The sequence below is a fragment of the Notothenia coriiceps genome, unplaced genomic scaffold (assembly GCF_000735185.1).
Source record: "Notothenia coriiceps isolate Sejong01 unplaced genomic scaffold, NC01 NC01_scaffold00037250, whole genome shotgun sequence".
Taxonomy (NCBI): Eukaryota; Metazoa; Chordata; class Actinopteri; order Perciformes; family Nototheniidae; genus Notothenia; species Notothenia coriiceps.
Genome location: NW_011369951.1, coordinates 9183371 through 9200715, shown reverse-complemented (window position 1 = coordinate 9200715; position 17345 = coordinate 9183371). Strand labels below are relative to the sequence as shown.

Sequence of the window (17345 nt, the reverse complement as noted above, 5' to 3'; positions counted from 1 at the left end):
GTAAAACTCGGAAAAGTTTTGTGAAGCCGCCATTGTATTTGCTGGCATCAGCCTTATTAGCATTAGCATTAGCGCCGAGCACCACGCAGAGAGACTAACTTATGGCAACACAAAAGAAAACATGGGAGCGGTGGAGATGAGGAGGTGTCGGCGTTCTGGCGATTTACTCGGAAGGCTTCAGTAGCCAGTCCCCAACTCCGGGGACTTCGGGTGGCATTATACGCCCTTAAGTGGTTTGCGGCCTGCCAGTAAACCCAAAGCAGAAGAAGAAGATGAAGTGACGTCAACATTTATTCCGGTATGAACGCGATCTGTATTTAGTTCCATGGGGGTACTAAGTGCTGGCACTAAGTGTTGGGCACTAAGTACGGCAAAGTACTTGGTGTGGAAGCGGCTCTTGAAAGCGGTCTGTCTGTTCTGGATTAACAATGTGTCACGTGTTCTGAATTGACCAATCAGAATCGAGTATTGATATCGATCTTGTTTTCCGAAAACCCAAGGAAGAAATACCATATGTTTGCAATGCCATCTCCCAGTTTGGCTTAAAAAAAGTATGTCATACCTGCACCACTCTATTTGGATCATTAACAGCAAAGTATACTCATTTAATAATATTTAAATAATAAGGTTTTAAACGTATAGCACAAAAAAGTTAGTTTGGCTTTTTCTTTTCAGTTTTTTTTTTAAACTATACTATTAGTGTTCAATGTTAACACAAAGTATAGATGTGTTGGACCCAGTTTGTCCAGTGATGACAGGGAGAAGCAGCTTGTGGCTTTTTGGACTCCCTGCGGGGCAATTAGCTGACTGAGTGAGGGGAGACAGGCCCCTGTTTCTCACTGAGTTAACACAAGTGATGGAGTAACAGCATGAGAAACTATCACTGTTTGGTCAAAACTTAACTTGCGCAAACTATGCCAATTACTACATTTGGTAATAAATAATACACTTAATGTGTGATTCACAACAGAACATAAGCAAATATTAATTTAGCTTTAATCACTAAATAATGTATAATCAAACCCACAGATTTCATTCACACAACAATTTTAATGGATGTATAAAAAGTTGAAGGTGTGACTGAGAACTAGCTTTAAATGAGTTAGATTTTGATGTACAGTTTCAATTATAGAATCTCAACTTTATAGTAACAGTATCACTGAAACCGCAAAATTGTTAACATGCTCACTGCCATGTTAAGTCCCTGAATGGTGATGCAGAGCTTGTTAAGCTTTCAATTTTCCATTTTACAAGTCTCTTTAATTTGCCTTTTTGTCTGCCTTTTTTTCAGAATTGGCCTTTAATTAAACTCCAGTTAATTACACAACTCTTGAACGAGTTCAGTATCCCCAGCTGGGCGTGGGGAGGATAGGGAATCTGGCACAGCTAAAAGTGAAACAGCAGCTGACACCCAGACGTTATGTGCTGCCCAAAAACCAAACCAAAGCTTTATTGACACATCGTTCATCAACAGGGGTTCAGGCCGCTGCTGGTTGAGAGTAATGATGTTGATCTATGACAGGGCTATTAAATTAGTTTGGAATGGGGCCGGTTGATGAAAATGCTCCAAAGCAAGGGGCCGGGAAAAAGATGGCTTGAAATATGAGCAATCATATTAAGAGCTTCAGATACAGTAAATACTACAACAGCATAGTGGAGTGGATATATTGTGTTTAATTAAATCAAACAGCATAGCCCCAAGGCCTTTAGAGATCTAAATGGCAAGTTCAGAACTCAGTAGGCCTACATGTGAAGCTAATTTAACCATCAACATCATTTCATTTGATTTCATTTAGGTGGAATGATCTAATCATTCACGCAGAGATACAATAAATGAGTTTGTCACTAGTAGCTAGTAGGTTGAAACCCGTTTTCAGGCAATGTCTTTCCCTCTATCTCTCAATGTAACACTCTCTCTGGAATAAAGGCATTCTGGCCCAAAAGGAATTCTTAAAAAAAAAAAAACTAGATAACTTTTTAACATTATACTCAAAGGGCCAGTAAATATCACCCCGGGGCCGGATTTGGCCCGCGGGCCGCCAATTGAATAGTCCTGATCTTTGAGCTGAACTCATTGTTGTTTCAGTTAGAAGCTCTTAAAGTAGGGATGATTGTATCAACGTTTTCCTTTATATTCTGTATCACATCATTTTTGGGATGGCAGTGTTATAAAAAAACATAACTAATTGTACTGAAAGTTATTATGTTTACTCTCAGGTGTGGCTGTAATTCTAGGAATACTTTGTAACTTTATACAAATGATGATGTTGATGAAAGACTGTTCAGGTGTTGTAACGGTCTGAGAAGTGATTATATTTGGATGTTCATTTGAGTGCCTTGCTTATCAATTTCTGATTTAGTAAATTTGAGTGTAATTAGACAATTGTAAAATGTAGAGTATTATCTGAATAGCGAAATGTAGAATGGTTCATATTTGGGATGTGGTCGGTGAGTCGCATGACCACAGTCAGGTCATAAGGCATTGCCATGGCAACGCATGCCGTTGGCATAATTCTACAGGGTTCAAGAGGCGCACACGGTAAATGTTTCTCTTTTGTGATATGTGTGTTAATATTTAGTGTGTGCTTTGATTTTGCTAATATGTTAGGTGTTACAATTTAATGTAAACTTTCAACTGTTCATTTCTTATAGTTTACACGTTGTCTTCGGAGAATGAGAGCGAGAGGGAGAGAATAAACCGTCAAAAAGACATCAGCACTGTTCGTGGCCTTATTTATTGGACCGGTGTAGCTACAGGTGTTCATCAAGAATTTACATATATCACTATTATTTCTTGCCAAAACAGAAAGTAGCATCTCTGCTTTGAGCTACAGTAATGAAAAGAAATGACTAACCTGTTCATTTCAATCAGGTATAATACTTACTAATAATACTTACCATGTTCAATATCTCAATGTATTGTGTCGGATAGAAAATAAGATGATTAACAAATGGTAAACTGACTTATGAACACTCGTGTGTATATATTTTGGGTGGATGTTTGGGGTATGTACACATACATTTGCATACGAAAATACAAATGTTAAGATTTCAGACTACACCTTTGAGTCGGAAAAACATGCTTGAAAGTTTCAGTTGGTTTTTCCTAAGTTGGTATTAAAATAAATCATCAAGTAACTCTACGGTTGCTGTATGTGCACATAAAATATAATACTGACAGATGGCAGACTGTCTCTAAAAATAGATACAGAAAATATGTACATTTCCTGCCACTTAAATATGAAAAACAGCAGCAACTGAAGCATTTCACTTTAAGAGGATTCAGCACTGGCAGGCAAGGTTAATCCAAATCAGAATCCAATTAATTGCAATAGATATTTTATGAAGAAAAAATGTATTCTCATATAAAAAAGGTACTGGATATTTTTGAATAAGCTTTAGTCATTTAATCATTGTTTCTCTTCATTTGCTGCACAAAGAAATAAAAAATAGAAGTAGGAAGATTACACACTTTAAAGGATGGATAACATAAGGCTGTGTGGGTTGCCTGAAAATACCAGTTCTGACAGGCCTCCACAGTCCAGTGGCTTGTCAGAAATAGGCAGTTGTGTTGAAATGGAGAGTGGCCTGGTTACCCTGAGAGCAGCTAACAAATCCCCCGGCTCCGGAGCTGAGTGAGGGTCTGCAGACTATGACTGATCCACGCTTGCTTCACTGAACCCGTCCAAACCTCGTACGACTCGGAGTCAGCTGAAGGCCTCCAGAGACCTGCTAGCTGTCCAGATCCCCATCACAGGCAGGCTGGTGGATCAAACTGAGCGCAACTAAGGCTCCACACACTAGTAGGTTTTGGTTTTAACGTTCATAACTTTTGCTATGTTTCCACCCAGGGTTGAGAAAGATAGGTTAAAAAGCTTTGCCAGATACCAATTACTTCAAACTGGAAGAAGTAGAAGTAACCAAAGCTATGGAAAAATCTAGTTTGGTTGACTAAAGCTCCTTAGAAAAAATCAAGTTGACTCTGTATTGCCAGATACGGACAAAATATAGTGGAATAAAAATCAAATGGCAGCAACAACAAAAAAACGACCCACGTGTACATAAGTATACCATTAAAGGGTATTTTAAACTTGCACATTTTAAGACCTTATGACCAACTTCAACGCGATTTAAACAATGGGTCTACTTTGTACATCTCAGAGCAAAATCAAAGGGTTTAATAGTGCCTAGTAGAGGCAATAGGAAAAGTAAAGATTGCCCTTTGTTGCATTTAAGATCACTATGCAAATGTGAATGGAGTTGAACTACAAACAAAATACTGAGAAATGTAGTAGTCTCATCAACATTATTTCCGGGTCTTTTAATATGGTCGGGGGGAAACAGACACTTTTGAAAAGATGACACAGACACCCATGTTCGCTTGCTGTTTGGGTCTAATCATATTATTGGTGCACGTTACCTATTATGTGTCATTTTCAGGAAGAAAATAAACATAGGGCATTGACGGACAGTGGCTAACTCAACATGAATTGGTTGCCGACCTAGTTGTCTCTGCTACCAGTTGCTATGCAGTAAAGTTCTGTATTTGATAATGCTGCTAATGCCTACATGCACAGGAGGCAAGATATTGTTTTAGGGATTTGCAACATTTCCTATGTCTAGTGTCATTAGGGTAACTAGCCTCTTGTTTGCACTGGTATGCGCATAGCCAGTGTACGTAAATAACCATGTGATATGTGATATTGTCAAAGTGTGGATGTAGTTAAGGCAAACACTTTTCTTTTAACCCCAAGGACAAAACTTGTTTGACTTTGAGCAAACATTTAGGGTTGTACAACTGTCACCCCACATTTTCTAGAACTTAACTGAACATGTTGTGCTTTTGATCTTGCTGCCTACAGACATCAGTGTTACCTAGAATGAGATGTTACCCACAGTTCACGAGAAGTAAAAAAAAAAGCAAGAATTGATTAGTCCAAATGCAGGGAAGCAACTCCTTTTTGGGCCATAAACGAATGCGGCAAAGTCTGACAAAAAACAAGTTCCTCTGGTTAACGCTGAGGCTGTCAGCGAGCCCCAGAACTGACTGGCACATCAAAGCCACACCAAAAAACAAGGAACTGGTGGCATTTCCAACAAAAAGCACAATCTTCATCCTTCCTCCATCATAACTAACTTTACCCCATACTCAGCGCTGACCATTTACTCTGAATTGAGTCACACTCAATGGGGGAGGAGAGCTTTGAAAATAACTCTTTATCTGTGTGTTGCTGTTTTTCAGGGAACACAAAAGGACTACCTGATGTTTTCTCGTCTCTCTCTCAATTTTTCTTTTTTTTTCATGAGGCGCTGTTTGTGTCTGCAATCCCTTTATCTGCCTTTCATTAGCGCCTCGCTCGCCCTCTTCGTAGGGCGGGTGTCTGGGAGACAGTCACTTTCTCCCAGCCTGTGATGTTTCTGCAGATTACAGAGGGCCTTTGAAGCCACTGCACTCCTCATTGCCAGGGCCCCAGACAGGCCCATGCCATCTGTCAGATTGATGGCAAAGTAGAGGAATGGGGGCTGAGACACCCTCTGTTGATCCACACTTTTGTCTTTTATGTGTCACATTTGGATGTTGTGTGAAAGCCACACCTTTGTAATCTGCTGCTGGGAACCGCCTGAAAGCTTTGCCTCTGCAGCATACAAACACTGACAGGAGAGAGAATAATGGTCCTCCGTAATTACTGTTACCTGTGGGCATCAGCCTCTAAATGTGACAATTATCGTCATCCCTTCACAGCCAACTCTAGTTTCTTCCAATGTTGCCAAGGCCCTGGAAATCACTGTCATGTGGGTCCTTTTATGCCGAACCAGTGGGAAGTATGATTGTTCGTGAGCTTAGGAGGCTGTACGTGTGTCTGTTGGAGGCTGAACGAGACTAACCAGACACAAAGATTTACTCTACAAGAACGTTTGAATAGAGAAATATCCTGAACTGCATATATGCCTCTAACTGTTGATAAATGCTCAATGCTTTCTCACCATTGCTAAGCCTGTTCTAACATGACACATATGTGCAACTTATAGTGTTTCCAGTGACATATTTATCACAAAAATCTTAGTTATTTAAAAAAAAATGAGTCCCTTACTTCAGACAGTTAAAAGCAGTAACTCTCACCAACATATTTTATCAGCAGTATTTAGGCATATCATTAGGCTAATGTCTCAGCTGAAAATAATGTCTCTGTTGTGTTCAAAAGTCCAGGAAAGACAGACAACTTCTAAGTTTAACTATTTATTATAAGAGAGCAAAATATATATATTCACTTGTCCAAGGACTCCGTCACGTCATAGAAATCACAGGCAGCAAAGCTGTAATCTGTAACCACTATTTCCGGAAAGAGCCCCGAACTTCGTGCGACAATACATTTTATTACACAGGGCGTTGCCCGTACATTTATGATTGGTCAAGACCTATGGTCAAGACTAGATACCGTGGTTTAGACTTGGTTCTCTTTGGTAGGTGCACAGACTTAGAAAAAAGTCTCTTGGCAACACCATATTCCCAATCAGCATTCGGCCGGCCTGTGGAAGTCCCTCCCTACTCTGTCGCCATCATACGTCATTTGTTTTCCCTAACGTTTCTACAGTTATAGTGGGAAACCTTCATAATGCTGCTTACTAGCTATACGCGGGAGTGAAGCTCCCATACAACTCAAGGCCGGAGCGATGTCCTGTTCATGAATAACTATTTGTATTCTTCCAGGGTCTGCACCTCACCTTGTTACTCTGTATTGCAGGCTAAAACTTTCTTGTGTCACTTTTCCCTTTGTTTCCTATCCAATCCATCAAACCTTGGAATTGGTGATTTTGTCTATTTATTCGAAAGTCACATCAACATAAAATGAGCACAATGAGCTAATAATGTAATAATAAGAATCAGTCTTTATAATGTCATATGCAAATAGACTCCACATCTCCAGCAAACCACTGCTGACCTAGTTTTGAATACTATGAAGAGGTCCGGCATTTAAAGGCTGTATACAGTATGATATTTTGCTAAAAAGAGAAGCTCTATAGCTACATTTCCCAAACAAAACGTCAGCATCCTAGCCAGAGGATGATGCTGAAGACATGAAAATATAAACAGCATTGATCTTGTATTGGACAGTAAAGCCAGTTACTCCAAGTTTAACAAGGAGAAAGATTATTAAACCATTTTTCTCATATGAACTCCACACAGAGAGTCTACTTGATTTACACATAAACGTGCATTTGAGACACGATAAACCTTCCAGCTTCAATTAACCAACTCAAAAACCCAACAATAAAGAGAAACAAACACAAAATGGGCCAAAACTATGTACTTAAACTTAAACTTGATGGAAGCCATGTTGAGGCTGTAGTGAGTTGGGCCACAAAATTAAAGATATGAACATCAATGATAACATGGACTCACCCCAAAGAGCGCGGTTTACAATCCTTACGAATGGGAAAGTAGTTTTCTGTCGTTTGTTGTCACTGAAGAGATCCTCTCGCCACTGTAAAGCGCATTAACATCGTTGACTTCACTTTGTTTACGTGTTTAATTACTGCGGTTTCTCTCCATCGGTAAGATTATGCCAAGGTGAGATGCTAACGAACTGCGTTCACCATTTTGTGTCACCTGTCGCCCCTCAGCCAATCAGAAACCAGGAAACTTGAGGTTTCTTTCTTGATTTTAGGTTCACAACAACATTATTTGTCTTTGCTTTTTTAATGTTTTGTCTTTTATTAGATTGTTGTTTGGTTTACATGTGTTGTTCTCCGAATTATGAACATACTCCATGAAGTATAACTTGCCATATTGTTGTACATTTTCTACTTTAAAGTTTACTTAAAAGTTGTGTTGCATTCACTGTCATGGTAAATTACACAACTCCCCATTTAATAGTAACATAGCCTACCTACATACAAAAAAAAAACTATACCCAAAGAAAACAGAACCCAAGGTTTGTGAATGTGTGAAAGGGGCTTTAGGCTACTTTCATCCAACATAACCCTGTTTACCGGCAAAACGTATATTCAAACAATCGAGACAGATGTTAGATTTGTGCAGAAGTGGGAGAAGTACTCAGATCTTGTACTGAAGTAAAAGTAGAAGTAGAGTGTAGGAAAGGAATACTCTGTTACAAGTAAAAGTCCTGCATCCAAAAGCTAGGTTACTCAAGTAAAAGTACAAAAGTATTAGCACCAAAAGTAAAAGTATACATTTCAGAATAATATATGATAATGATTGATCATCAAAGTGTTATCAAAGCTGGTAAAGGTGCAGCTAGTTTGAATGACTTTGTATGCAGGGTAGCTTGTGAATTTACTCCAGGTGTAACTAAAGTCTGATTTAAGACTTGATTATATTAATGGAAATACTCAAGTACAGTAAAGTACAAGTATCTCAAACTTATACTTTAGTAAAGTACTTGAGTAAACGTACTTAGTTACTTTACACTTATGTTCCTTTAGGGATTAGGACTCCTGTGTTTGACAACATATTAATATTGTACTAATTGATAATTTAGTGATACAAACAAGTAACCCACTTGTTACCTAATTCAATTGTACCAAGATAATTGCAGGAAATTACATTTTGTATTGGATAAATCACTCTTTTCCAGCCTTAGGGCTTCTTCTAACAGGCAGTTTGTTAAAATAGCCTGAAGGGAAAAGTTAAGAGAAGTTCACAATTCTTCTGTTTCAGCATCCGCAGGTCTCAAACAGGAGTTGGGGCTATAGGCTAAGAAGGATGACAGCTGAGATACCTTGTTTATAAGGACCCAGGTTGGTGTTGAGGGGGAAGGAGGGGTCCCTGATAAACCTCTGAAGGAGAGAGAGATAACAGGCACCACGTTTGCACCTCAAACAGTGCCTCTCCCTGTGTTGAGATGATAAACTCTCATTGAGTTTGCGAAAACCATTTCCCAGTGGCTGTCTTTCAGTTTATATGAACTTTTCAAACGGCCAAGGATCTGACGGAGGATCGTCACTAAGCTCGAAGGCTTTTAACACGGCTCCCCTGTGAATTTTTCCCACCGCAGGACCACTGTCTTCAGAGGCTCAGATCGACATTAATCAGCCTTTGCCTGGCTGTCACACAAACACAAACTTGCACATTTATGATGCATGTGAGGATTTTTGATGTGTGTGTGCTCCATGAAAATACACACAGACAACTCCCAACAAGCAGCCCCCGTAGAGCCACACATCAGACCAGCCTCCTTAAACAACCCTCCATTATAATGGAGTTTTTTTTAAACAGAATTATATATTAGGTACCATAAAGCAGAGGGTGACCTTATACTACAAAAACATTAAGCAAGCCCAATGAAATATAGATTACAGTAATAGATCAGAGGAGGCTGTGGCCCTGTTCCAAATCACACACTTACATGAAATTCAATATGATGTAAAAATGGGTAATGCAGAAACCTCCAGATCTGAAAATTGTTGAAAATGCAGAAGTGCCTGAACCTGCCTTCTTTGAAATACAGTGTTTGCAACAAGAAGTCAGAAGTCTTTCAGAAAAAATATCTACTTTTCACTTGATTTGTCCCCTGAGTAAATATTCCCTTAACGAGTTAATGGTCAAAATACCAAGACGGCAAAGGTCAAAATGCCTAAATATATAGAGGCTCTAAAACCGTCAACCAGCATCAAAAATGTAATACAATACGAATACATTCAGTAACTTTAATGCATCCTGTTGGCTCGGTTTCCAACACACTTTGGAAAACAGGAACTTTTTACAGCATAATGGTCCCTGTCTTTGTCCATACAATCCCCAAAACAACAATCTCCACTGGCGTTAACATGGCTAGTATTTTCTGTCCTTTTAATTAAAGCTTGTAAGAGTTGTGCAAATGCCAAGACTTTCCTCCACAGACCTGGTGGGACGTCAGAGGACAACAGGACTGCAACTTCAGGAAGACAGACAGTGGCAAGCTGTAAAGATTGATAATCAAAGCCAAAAATTCAAAGTATTTTGGTTGCAGATAAAAATAGGTTTGCCATGCATACACATAACGCTTTGACGGGGATGAGTGATTGATGCTCAAAGATGTTGCCATGACAGTGTGGCAGGCGGGAGAAAAACACTGAGGCAGAATGATTGGCTTCTCCTCTTTGATGTTTCTGTCTGACTTACTTGTGACGGCTGGTTACGTCTTCAAAACCGTTCTGCGTTGACAGTTGTAATGACCCCAAACATTTCATCTGTCATATCTGAACAGCGCTCTGACAACTACTAGTGAAAAGAATATACTTCTATGACCAAACTTCACGCTATATTCTTATATCTATCCATAAGGAGCGAAGTTATCAATTTGCATTTGTCCCAAGCTTTAGGCTACGTTTGAATTACCCAAAGTGACATACAGTGATAGAGCTTTAAAATCTGTGTGAGAAACAGTGCAAATGTCAATAAAACAATTACAAATATTGTTCAGTCAGACAACTCACGTGTTTCTTAATATGTTTATTAGAAGCAGCATAGTTTCAGTTTGGCATCTAGGCTCGGGCCTCATCACTCCACAGATTTACAAAGACCATTGAGTGACGATTAGATAACTATCCCCCGAGCCTACAGGTGGAAGCTGGAGTGGTGGTGGGGGGGCCGGCGAGCAGCAGCAACATGAAACACAGCAGCAGGAACATGAACGCAGCAATAGCAAGTGAACACAGCAGTAGCAGCAGCAGCATAGCGAGGCAGAGGCAGGAAGACCTGGCAGCTTAAATAGAGCGGCATGTTTAGGAGAATGTGTTTGGTTGGTTGTAAGAGGGACGAGGTGCGTCACGTGTTAATGTATAATTGGTGCTCGAGTTGACTGCCTGAACTAGCTCGCAGGCTTCGCCCCATTTGTGGAACAGAAGACATGTTTGAGTTTAAGAACTGATTGAACGTTATTTGTAATAAACTTCGATTGCAAAATAAGAAGAAGATGAGGCGGTGAGGATGTTAGACAGTCACTGGTTTGTAAAAGTGAGCTTCAAAGCCGACCTCTGTCTGACACCGCCTGTCTTTTTAAGCCTCAATCCCTTAAAAGCCCAGACTCCTTTGAAAATATATAGTATACGGTGCACCTTCAACGATAGTTCTCAAGTCATGGGTGGAGATCTTAGACCAGTGGTTCCCAACCTTTGTTGTCTCGTGTGCTGTCCCTTTAGCTGGTCAGCGTTCTATAATAACCCCCTCACTTATCTGTGATGATTCACATTGGATTCATCCACTTTTCCTGTGTTAAACCCCTTGTAACCGTATTTAACCCAACTGCTCCTTGAAAACCACTTGTATAACTCACCCTTAATACTAATGCATTTAAACTTGACATTTACACTTATTGTCAGCGAAAATAAATAATTTTAAGACTCACTTTTAGGGGTTTCAACCTCTTTTGTTAAAACTAGAGCTTTTAATGAAAGACTTGAGCTGACTCGTCTTAGGGTTACCTGTACCCCAGGTTGGGAACCACTGACTCAGATGAGGGGCCGTATGATTCAGCCAGTGCCATGTGACATAGGAAGTGGAGCCAAATCTGAATGGTTTGTTGAAATTCATGTTTTCTGACCCACAAAACCCGAAATGGTTTGGTGGGTTGGAAGGATCTCCAGATACCAAAATGTATGAGAACAAACTTGGAAAAAGTTCGGTTTTTTCCCCTTTAGAAGATGTCCTGTGGCTCAGGGTCACATGTAATCTCCAATTTCGGTTCAGTCGAACCATGTGCAAGACAGATAAACTTTTCAAAGCCTGACCTTGTATGCCTGTTTGTATTTTTGTTGTGTGTGTGTGGTGAGACCAAACATCCGAGCTCCATGCCCTCCGCAAAGTGGGAAGCGGTTTCCCATGGTTCTGCTGGGATGCAGCTTTCATGTGGAATCAGTCTCTGGGTCCCTTTAGCCTCTCTGTTGTGACAGAGGATAATGAAATTCACAACATCTGCCATTTAGCCCTGTTTGGTGTAACTGATCTCCTTTTAATCCGTGGACTTCCAACGCGTGTGCTGTTCCACAGCTGGGTTTAAGCAGATGGATGCCACAGCCTCTCTGGGGCTGCAGTGGGCCTGAACAGGGCTCATGTATATCCCGACAACACATCCCTCCTTTATCGGTACCAGGCAGCCCATCAGGACATTTAACTGAGCTTTTGACCGCTGCAATGGTCACTACCATAACTTGCCTGTAATGAGGCTTGTTCACTCTTTCTAGACAAGGTTTTCAAGATGATTAGTGTGTAAAGGTATGCTTGACTTGAGGGGATTTGTTCCTCCTTGGACACTGAAGTCACTCAGTTTAAAGTAATGTGTAGGATTTAAAAAGGTTTTACTTTGGCGCCATCAAGTGGTAATAATAAATACACCACTTCACCTACTCCAATTATGTTACTAATTGTTCTACAAAAGACTACAACGTTTTTCAAAGTGGACAGCGGGTCGCCCCAGGTTGGTTCAACACAGCTTCAGGGGATGGAAGTAAAAATAAATATTACATTAGTTGGTACTTTAATTGTAGAAGTTCACATGGAGATGAAGATGTGTGATTCAGTTAAAAAAGGGAGTTAAGAGACACAAACTCATAAGTGCCTTGTATGACAGACCTTTTTCATGTATATGATGTAATTATGATGGAGGAATTACTACAAAATGTAGCTATTAAATAGTTGGTTTTCCAAGCTTTGTCTGAGGGGAGTCTCAGATGTAGAAAAGTATCCTTCTCCAAAAGTATTGCAAGATCAGAATCCTTTTCTGATAAGCCAGCATCAAACGTCAGACAGACAAAGTTACCAAACAGCTGTAGTTTTTCTGGAGTTGGTAGAGACCAAAAGTTGAGCAAAAAGGAGAATAAAGAGTGAAACATGTTTCCAAAGATGTTCCATATTTGTTGGATGTGTGAAAGAATCCATTAAACATAATAAATCAGTCAATATATTTCTAATTTTGCCTTTCTTTGTTTGTTGTATTTGTTTGCATAAAGATGTGTATGGTCAAGACTCTTCATTCCTCGTAATTAAAGCTTTCTCAATAAGCTAGTCATCAAACAGGTATGCAGAGATTGTACGATGGAGCTAGTGTTTCTTGACACATACAATAACAGGAGGTCATTTGTTGGGGATGGGTTTGCTTGGATAGGAGTCTCAAACATCAACAGGGTGTCAGAATCACCTCTTCATCTGAAGGCAGTGAAATTGTGGTTTCAGTCAATCTTCATTCTTTTAATACTTTCATCACCCATCCTGTACCTTCTTCATAAAACCTGGAATGTGCTTCGAAGAATGCACACTATCTCCATGGATAAAACATCTGTCATTCATCAGACGGTACAATATGTGCCGATTTAACAGAGCATAACAGCTCTGTATGATAAGATAAGTTAAGATAAGACTTTATTCATCCCGAAGGAAATTGTTGTGCCAGAGTAACAAAGTACAATAAACACAGCAGCAAAACTGTACACTAAAAGTGCAGCAAAAAGAGCAATTAAACATCCACAGACAACATGAAACATAGAAACGTAGAAACATAGATGGTCACACAATCAATGCAATGATTATTAGCAGTATTTAGTAGTTAGTAAAAATAAAACGTAGTGGCAGTTACGTAATTGCACGTTATCATAGCATTATTAATAATACTAATAATAATAATATAATATTGCACATAGTTATATATTGCAGCGAGTGTATTGCAGTGATGGAACTTACAGTATATTGCACATAGTGTTGGTGTGGAAGTTCTCAGTGCCCTTTACTTAGGGGTGAAGAGTTAAAGAGTTTGATTGCCACTGGGAGGAAAGACCTCCTGTGGCGCTGTGTGGTGGTTATGGGTGATATCAGTCTATGGCTGAAAGTGCTCCGGTAGGAAACCAGTGTGGCATGCAGGGGGTGAGACCCATAGTCCAGAATGCTGAGAAGTTTCCTCAGCATTCTCCCCTCCGACACCACTGCCAACGACTCCTGATCCACTCCCAGGACAGAGCCTACTCTCCTGATGAGCTTGTTGAGTCTGTTGGCATCAGCTGTCTTCACCCCGCTGCCCCAACACACTACAGCAAAGAAGATCACACTGGAGACCACCGAGTCATAAAACATCTGCAACATAGTGCTGCAGACGTTAAAGGACCTGAGTCTCCTGAGGAAATACAGGCGACTCTGGTCTTTCTTATATAGGGCGTCAGTGTTTTTACTCCAGTCCAGTTTATTGTCTATGTGGACACCCAGGAACTTGTAGCTGTCCACAATGTCCACATCCATGCCCACGATGGTAATTAGGCTTGGGGCTATGGTGTCCTATGGAGCCCAACCATAAGCAAGTTTCATCTGTCTCCTCTTGTATTCTGGTTTATTTACACAAGCCTTAATCCCATATTTGATTCCAGTCCAACCATTGACCAAAGGAGGTGGATGGAGCCACCAGGCCTTCATTGTACCGCCTAGCGCTGTGTAGCGTCGAGTTTGGCAAGTGGCTTTTGCCATCTTTTTCATGAGTGATAAGAAAGGGTGGCACAATGTGCAACTGCATACTGATTTACTTGACTTTCATGAACTGAAAACTAAACTCAAGTCTACTAAACTCTAAATGGGACCATAATTCACAAAATGAACAACATGTCGTACTAAAGAAGACTTGAAACCAGCGTTTAAGACACTCAAGTCTAATACATCAATAATTATAATCAAAACATAAAACATACATTACTCTGAAATTAGCTAATATGCAGAATGAGTACTTTAAGTATATTCTGGAGCTAATAATGTAGGATTTGTACTTGTAGCAGATTATGTTTGCATTGTCTGAATACTTCTTCAACAACCATCTATGATTGAAAACTGCATGAAATACCAGCAGGACGTTGTTACAAATATGTTCAATTCAGTGTCCAATCTTTGCATATCTTTGCATATTTCCATATGTTGATGATTCATAATGCAGACTGAGTGACTGTTAAATCTGGAGGGAAAAGTGTTGCAGGGCTTTGTCCTTGAAGTTTAATACTGAGCTTACAGCGCCCCCTACCGACGGTGGGTGGTTTCCCCCCTCCTCACCGGCAGGGGGCGCTGCCGACCTGCATCGATCTGCACAGCTTCCGCCACCACAGAGCGAAGCAGCCGGTGATCATAATACAAACAATGGGCAAGAAGCACAAAAAGCACAAGTCCGAGAAACACGGATATGAAGGTAAGTAATTCACACATCTTTTTAACATTTTAATGCTTTTACCATCTCTTGATTTGTTTCTAAATACATCAACTGGATGTACTAATTCCGCGCTTGTTAGCTCGCTCACTAGCACTAAGCTAGCTGATTAACTAGCATGCTACCAGGCTTATTTACATGTTTACTTACCACGTGTCTTATTCAATGTGCAACACTTTGAGTATAAATACAAAGCAGGTGATTTAAGATTACAAAATAAAGTGAGCTGTAGCTCCAGCGTCACTATAATGTCTGCTAAGGAAGCTAGCTGTTAGCGGCTATTGTTCCTAGCATCTCTTAGCTGTCAACAGATAACTACAGTTAGCTCTATGATGCTTTTCTGATGTTAATTAAGCAAGGATGATAATATTATCAGTATTTATTAAGTCAATTTCAAAACAGAGTTCCGTGGGCTTTACATTTCTAGACTGCATTGGGATAATTAAGACACGATTTATAGGTTTTATCATCATATGCACAGTAGCTATAGTGTAGTTATGGTAACGAAAATCCTAAATCCCAGGCTCCTTCAACAATGCAACATACATATATAAAATACATAAAAAAATAAAATAATGCAAGAGAATGTTGCAAGTGACCATTGTGCAGGTTAATACAAGTGCAAAGTAAACTATATCGATTTAAAATAGAATAAAATGAGATGAAAACAGAATGTTAAATGTAATACATACGTACAAGAATAAAATACTGCTTATTGTAGTGATAAGTAAATATGTGAAATGCAAACAGTAGAATGGTTTGTGAAGGCACAGGGCTCAACAGTCTTATATCATGTGGGATAACACGTTCTGTTGGTCTTTGACCTGCCAGCCTGCAGAGGATAAATGGACAAATGAAAGACACGTTGGAAACGATTTGATTTCCTTGCATAAACACATTTGTCTTTAAAGTTCAGCTGATGAATGATTAAAACATTTTTACTGATTCTGTCAGTCTGAGATCTTGTGTTGTTGACTTTATCTGCAGAGTATGGAGAGAGACCGCTGAAGCTGGTGTTGAAAGTCTCTGGGAACGAAGTGACGACGGGTAGCTCGAGTCGGGACACTTTTTATGACGACCCGGCGTCGGACTTTGAAAAACCTAAAGACAAGAAGAAGAAAAAGAAGAAGGATAAAGAAAAGAGCTTTGGCTCACCAGAGGACACCAAAGTAAAGAAAAAGGTAAGGCCTCCAAAGATCATAAGCCCCTCATCTAGATGGGACAGTATATGGTGTTAAGCCTCTTAAAGGAGTTGTTATGGATTGTACGCATGTTTGATTCAATGTATGTTTTGACAATATTAGATGACAAAGAAGAAGAAAGGACAGGAAACAGATGGAGACGATGAACGGAGCAGAACTCCTATACGTTCAGAGCTGGATAAACTGGAAGAAGGTATCTCTCATTTCCTCTTGTTCGCAGTTTAGGTCAACTATTTTTTTCCCCCTGATAAACTTTCCATTAATCATTATTACTATTCTTCCTTGTAGAAAAGGAACAAACTCCTCTTCAGGAAGCTTTGAACCAGCTCATCAGGCAGCTCCAAAGGTACAGCATTGATCATTTGTCAATATGAGATTATTGTGTGCTTGTGATTATTTTACTAGTCATTAGCCCCCACTTCCAGGAAATAAATAATGTATGTTTGTGTTTTCTCTCTGTAGGAAAGATCCCAGTGCATTCTTCTCGTTTCCGGTGACGGACCTCGTCGCTCCTGGCTACTCTGTAATTATCAAACGGCCGATGGACTTCAGTACAATAAAGGAAAAAGTAAAGAAGGAGTACTATCAGTCGTTGGATGAAATCAAGGTATCTGTCTTTATTGCACACTGTTGTATCATTGCATGCTAATTATACACACACACACACACACACACACACACACACACACACACACACACAACATTACACTTACGGTACACTAGGGTCACTTAGCTTTCAAAATGAAACACATTTCTCATTCTTTCTTAAAGGTCCCCTATCACATGTTTTCCATCAATATATCATAGGTCTCAGATATATACAAACATGTCTCTGAAGTGTTTGGCTCCAAACACCAAACAGATCATTGCAGCATTACCCATAATCCCCTCTGTTTCAGCCCTGTTTCCAAAGTGCTGATTCTCTGTCTGTTACTTTAGATGAAAATAAGGAGCCATGGATTGAAATGTGTTCATG

The 17345-nt window shown here is 39.8% G+C and overlaps 1 protein-coding gene across 1 annotated transcript; it reads left to right on the top strand.

The window, feature by feature from the left end:
* The first annotated feature begins 15051 nt into the window (after window positions 1-15051).
* Window positions 15052-17049, top strand: LOC104966879 (bromodomain-containing protein 7-like). The gene is made up of 5 exons (XM_010796199.1): window positions 15052-15149; window positions 16155-16348; window positions 16472-16562; window positions 16658-16715; window positions 16832-17049. The coding sequence occupies exons 1-5, from the start codon at window positions 15101-15103 to the stop codon at window positions 17016-17018; spliced, it is 579 nt and encodes a 192-aa protein (XP_010794501.1). The 5' UTR covers window positions 15052-15100; the 3' UTR covers window positions 17019-17049.
* The last annotated feature ends 296 nt before the right edge of the window (window positions 17050-17345 follow it).

Coding starts and splice junctions, on each gene's coding strand:
- LOC104966879 (XM_010796199.1), top strand. CDS start 15,101: ATGGGCAAGAAGCACAAAAAGCACAAGTCCGAGAAACACGGATATGAA. Junction 15,150..16,154: donor CGAGAAACACGGATATGAAG/GTAAGTAATTCA, acceptor CTTTATCTGCAG/AGTATGGAGAGAGACCGCTG. Junction 16,716..16,831: donor CTCATCAGGCAGCTCCAAAG/GTACAGCATTGA, acceptor TTCTCTCTGTAG/GAAAGATCCCAGTGCATTCT.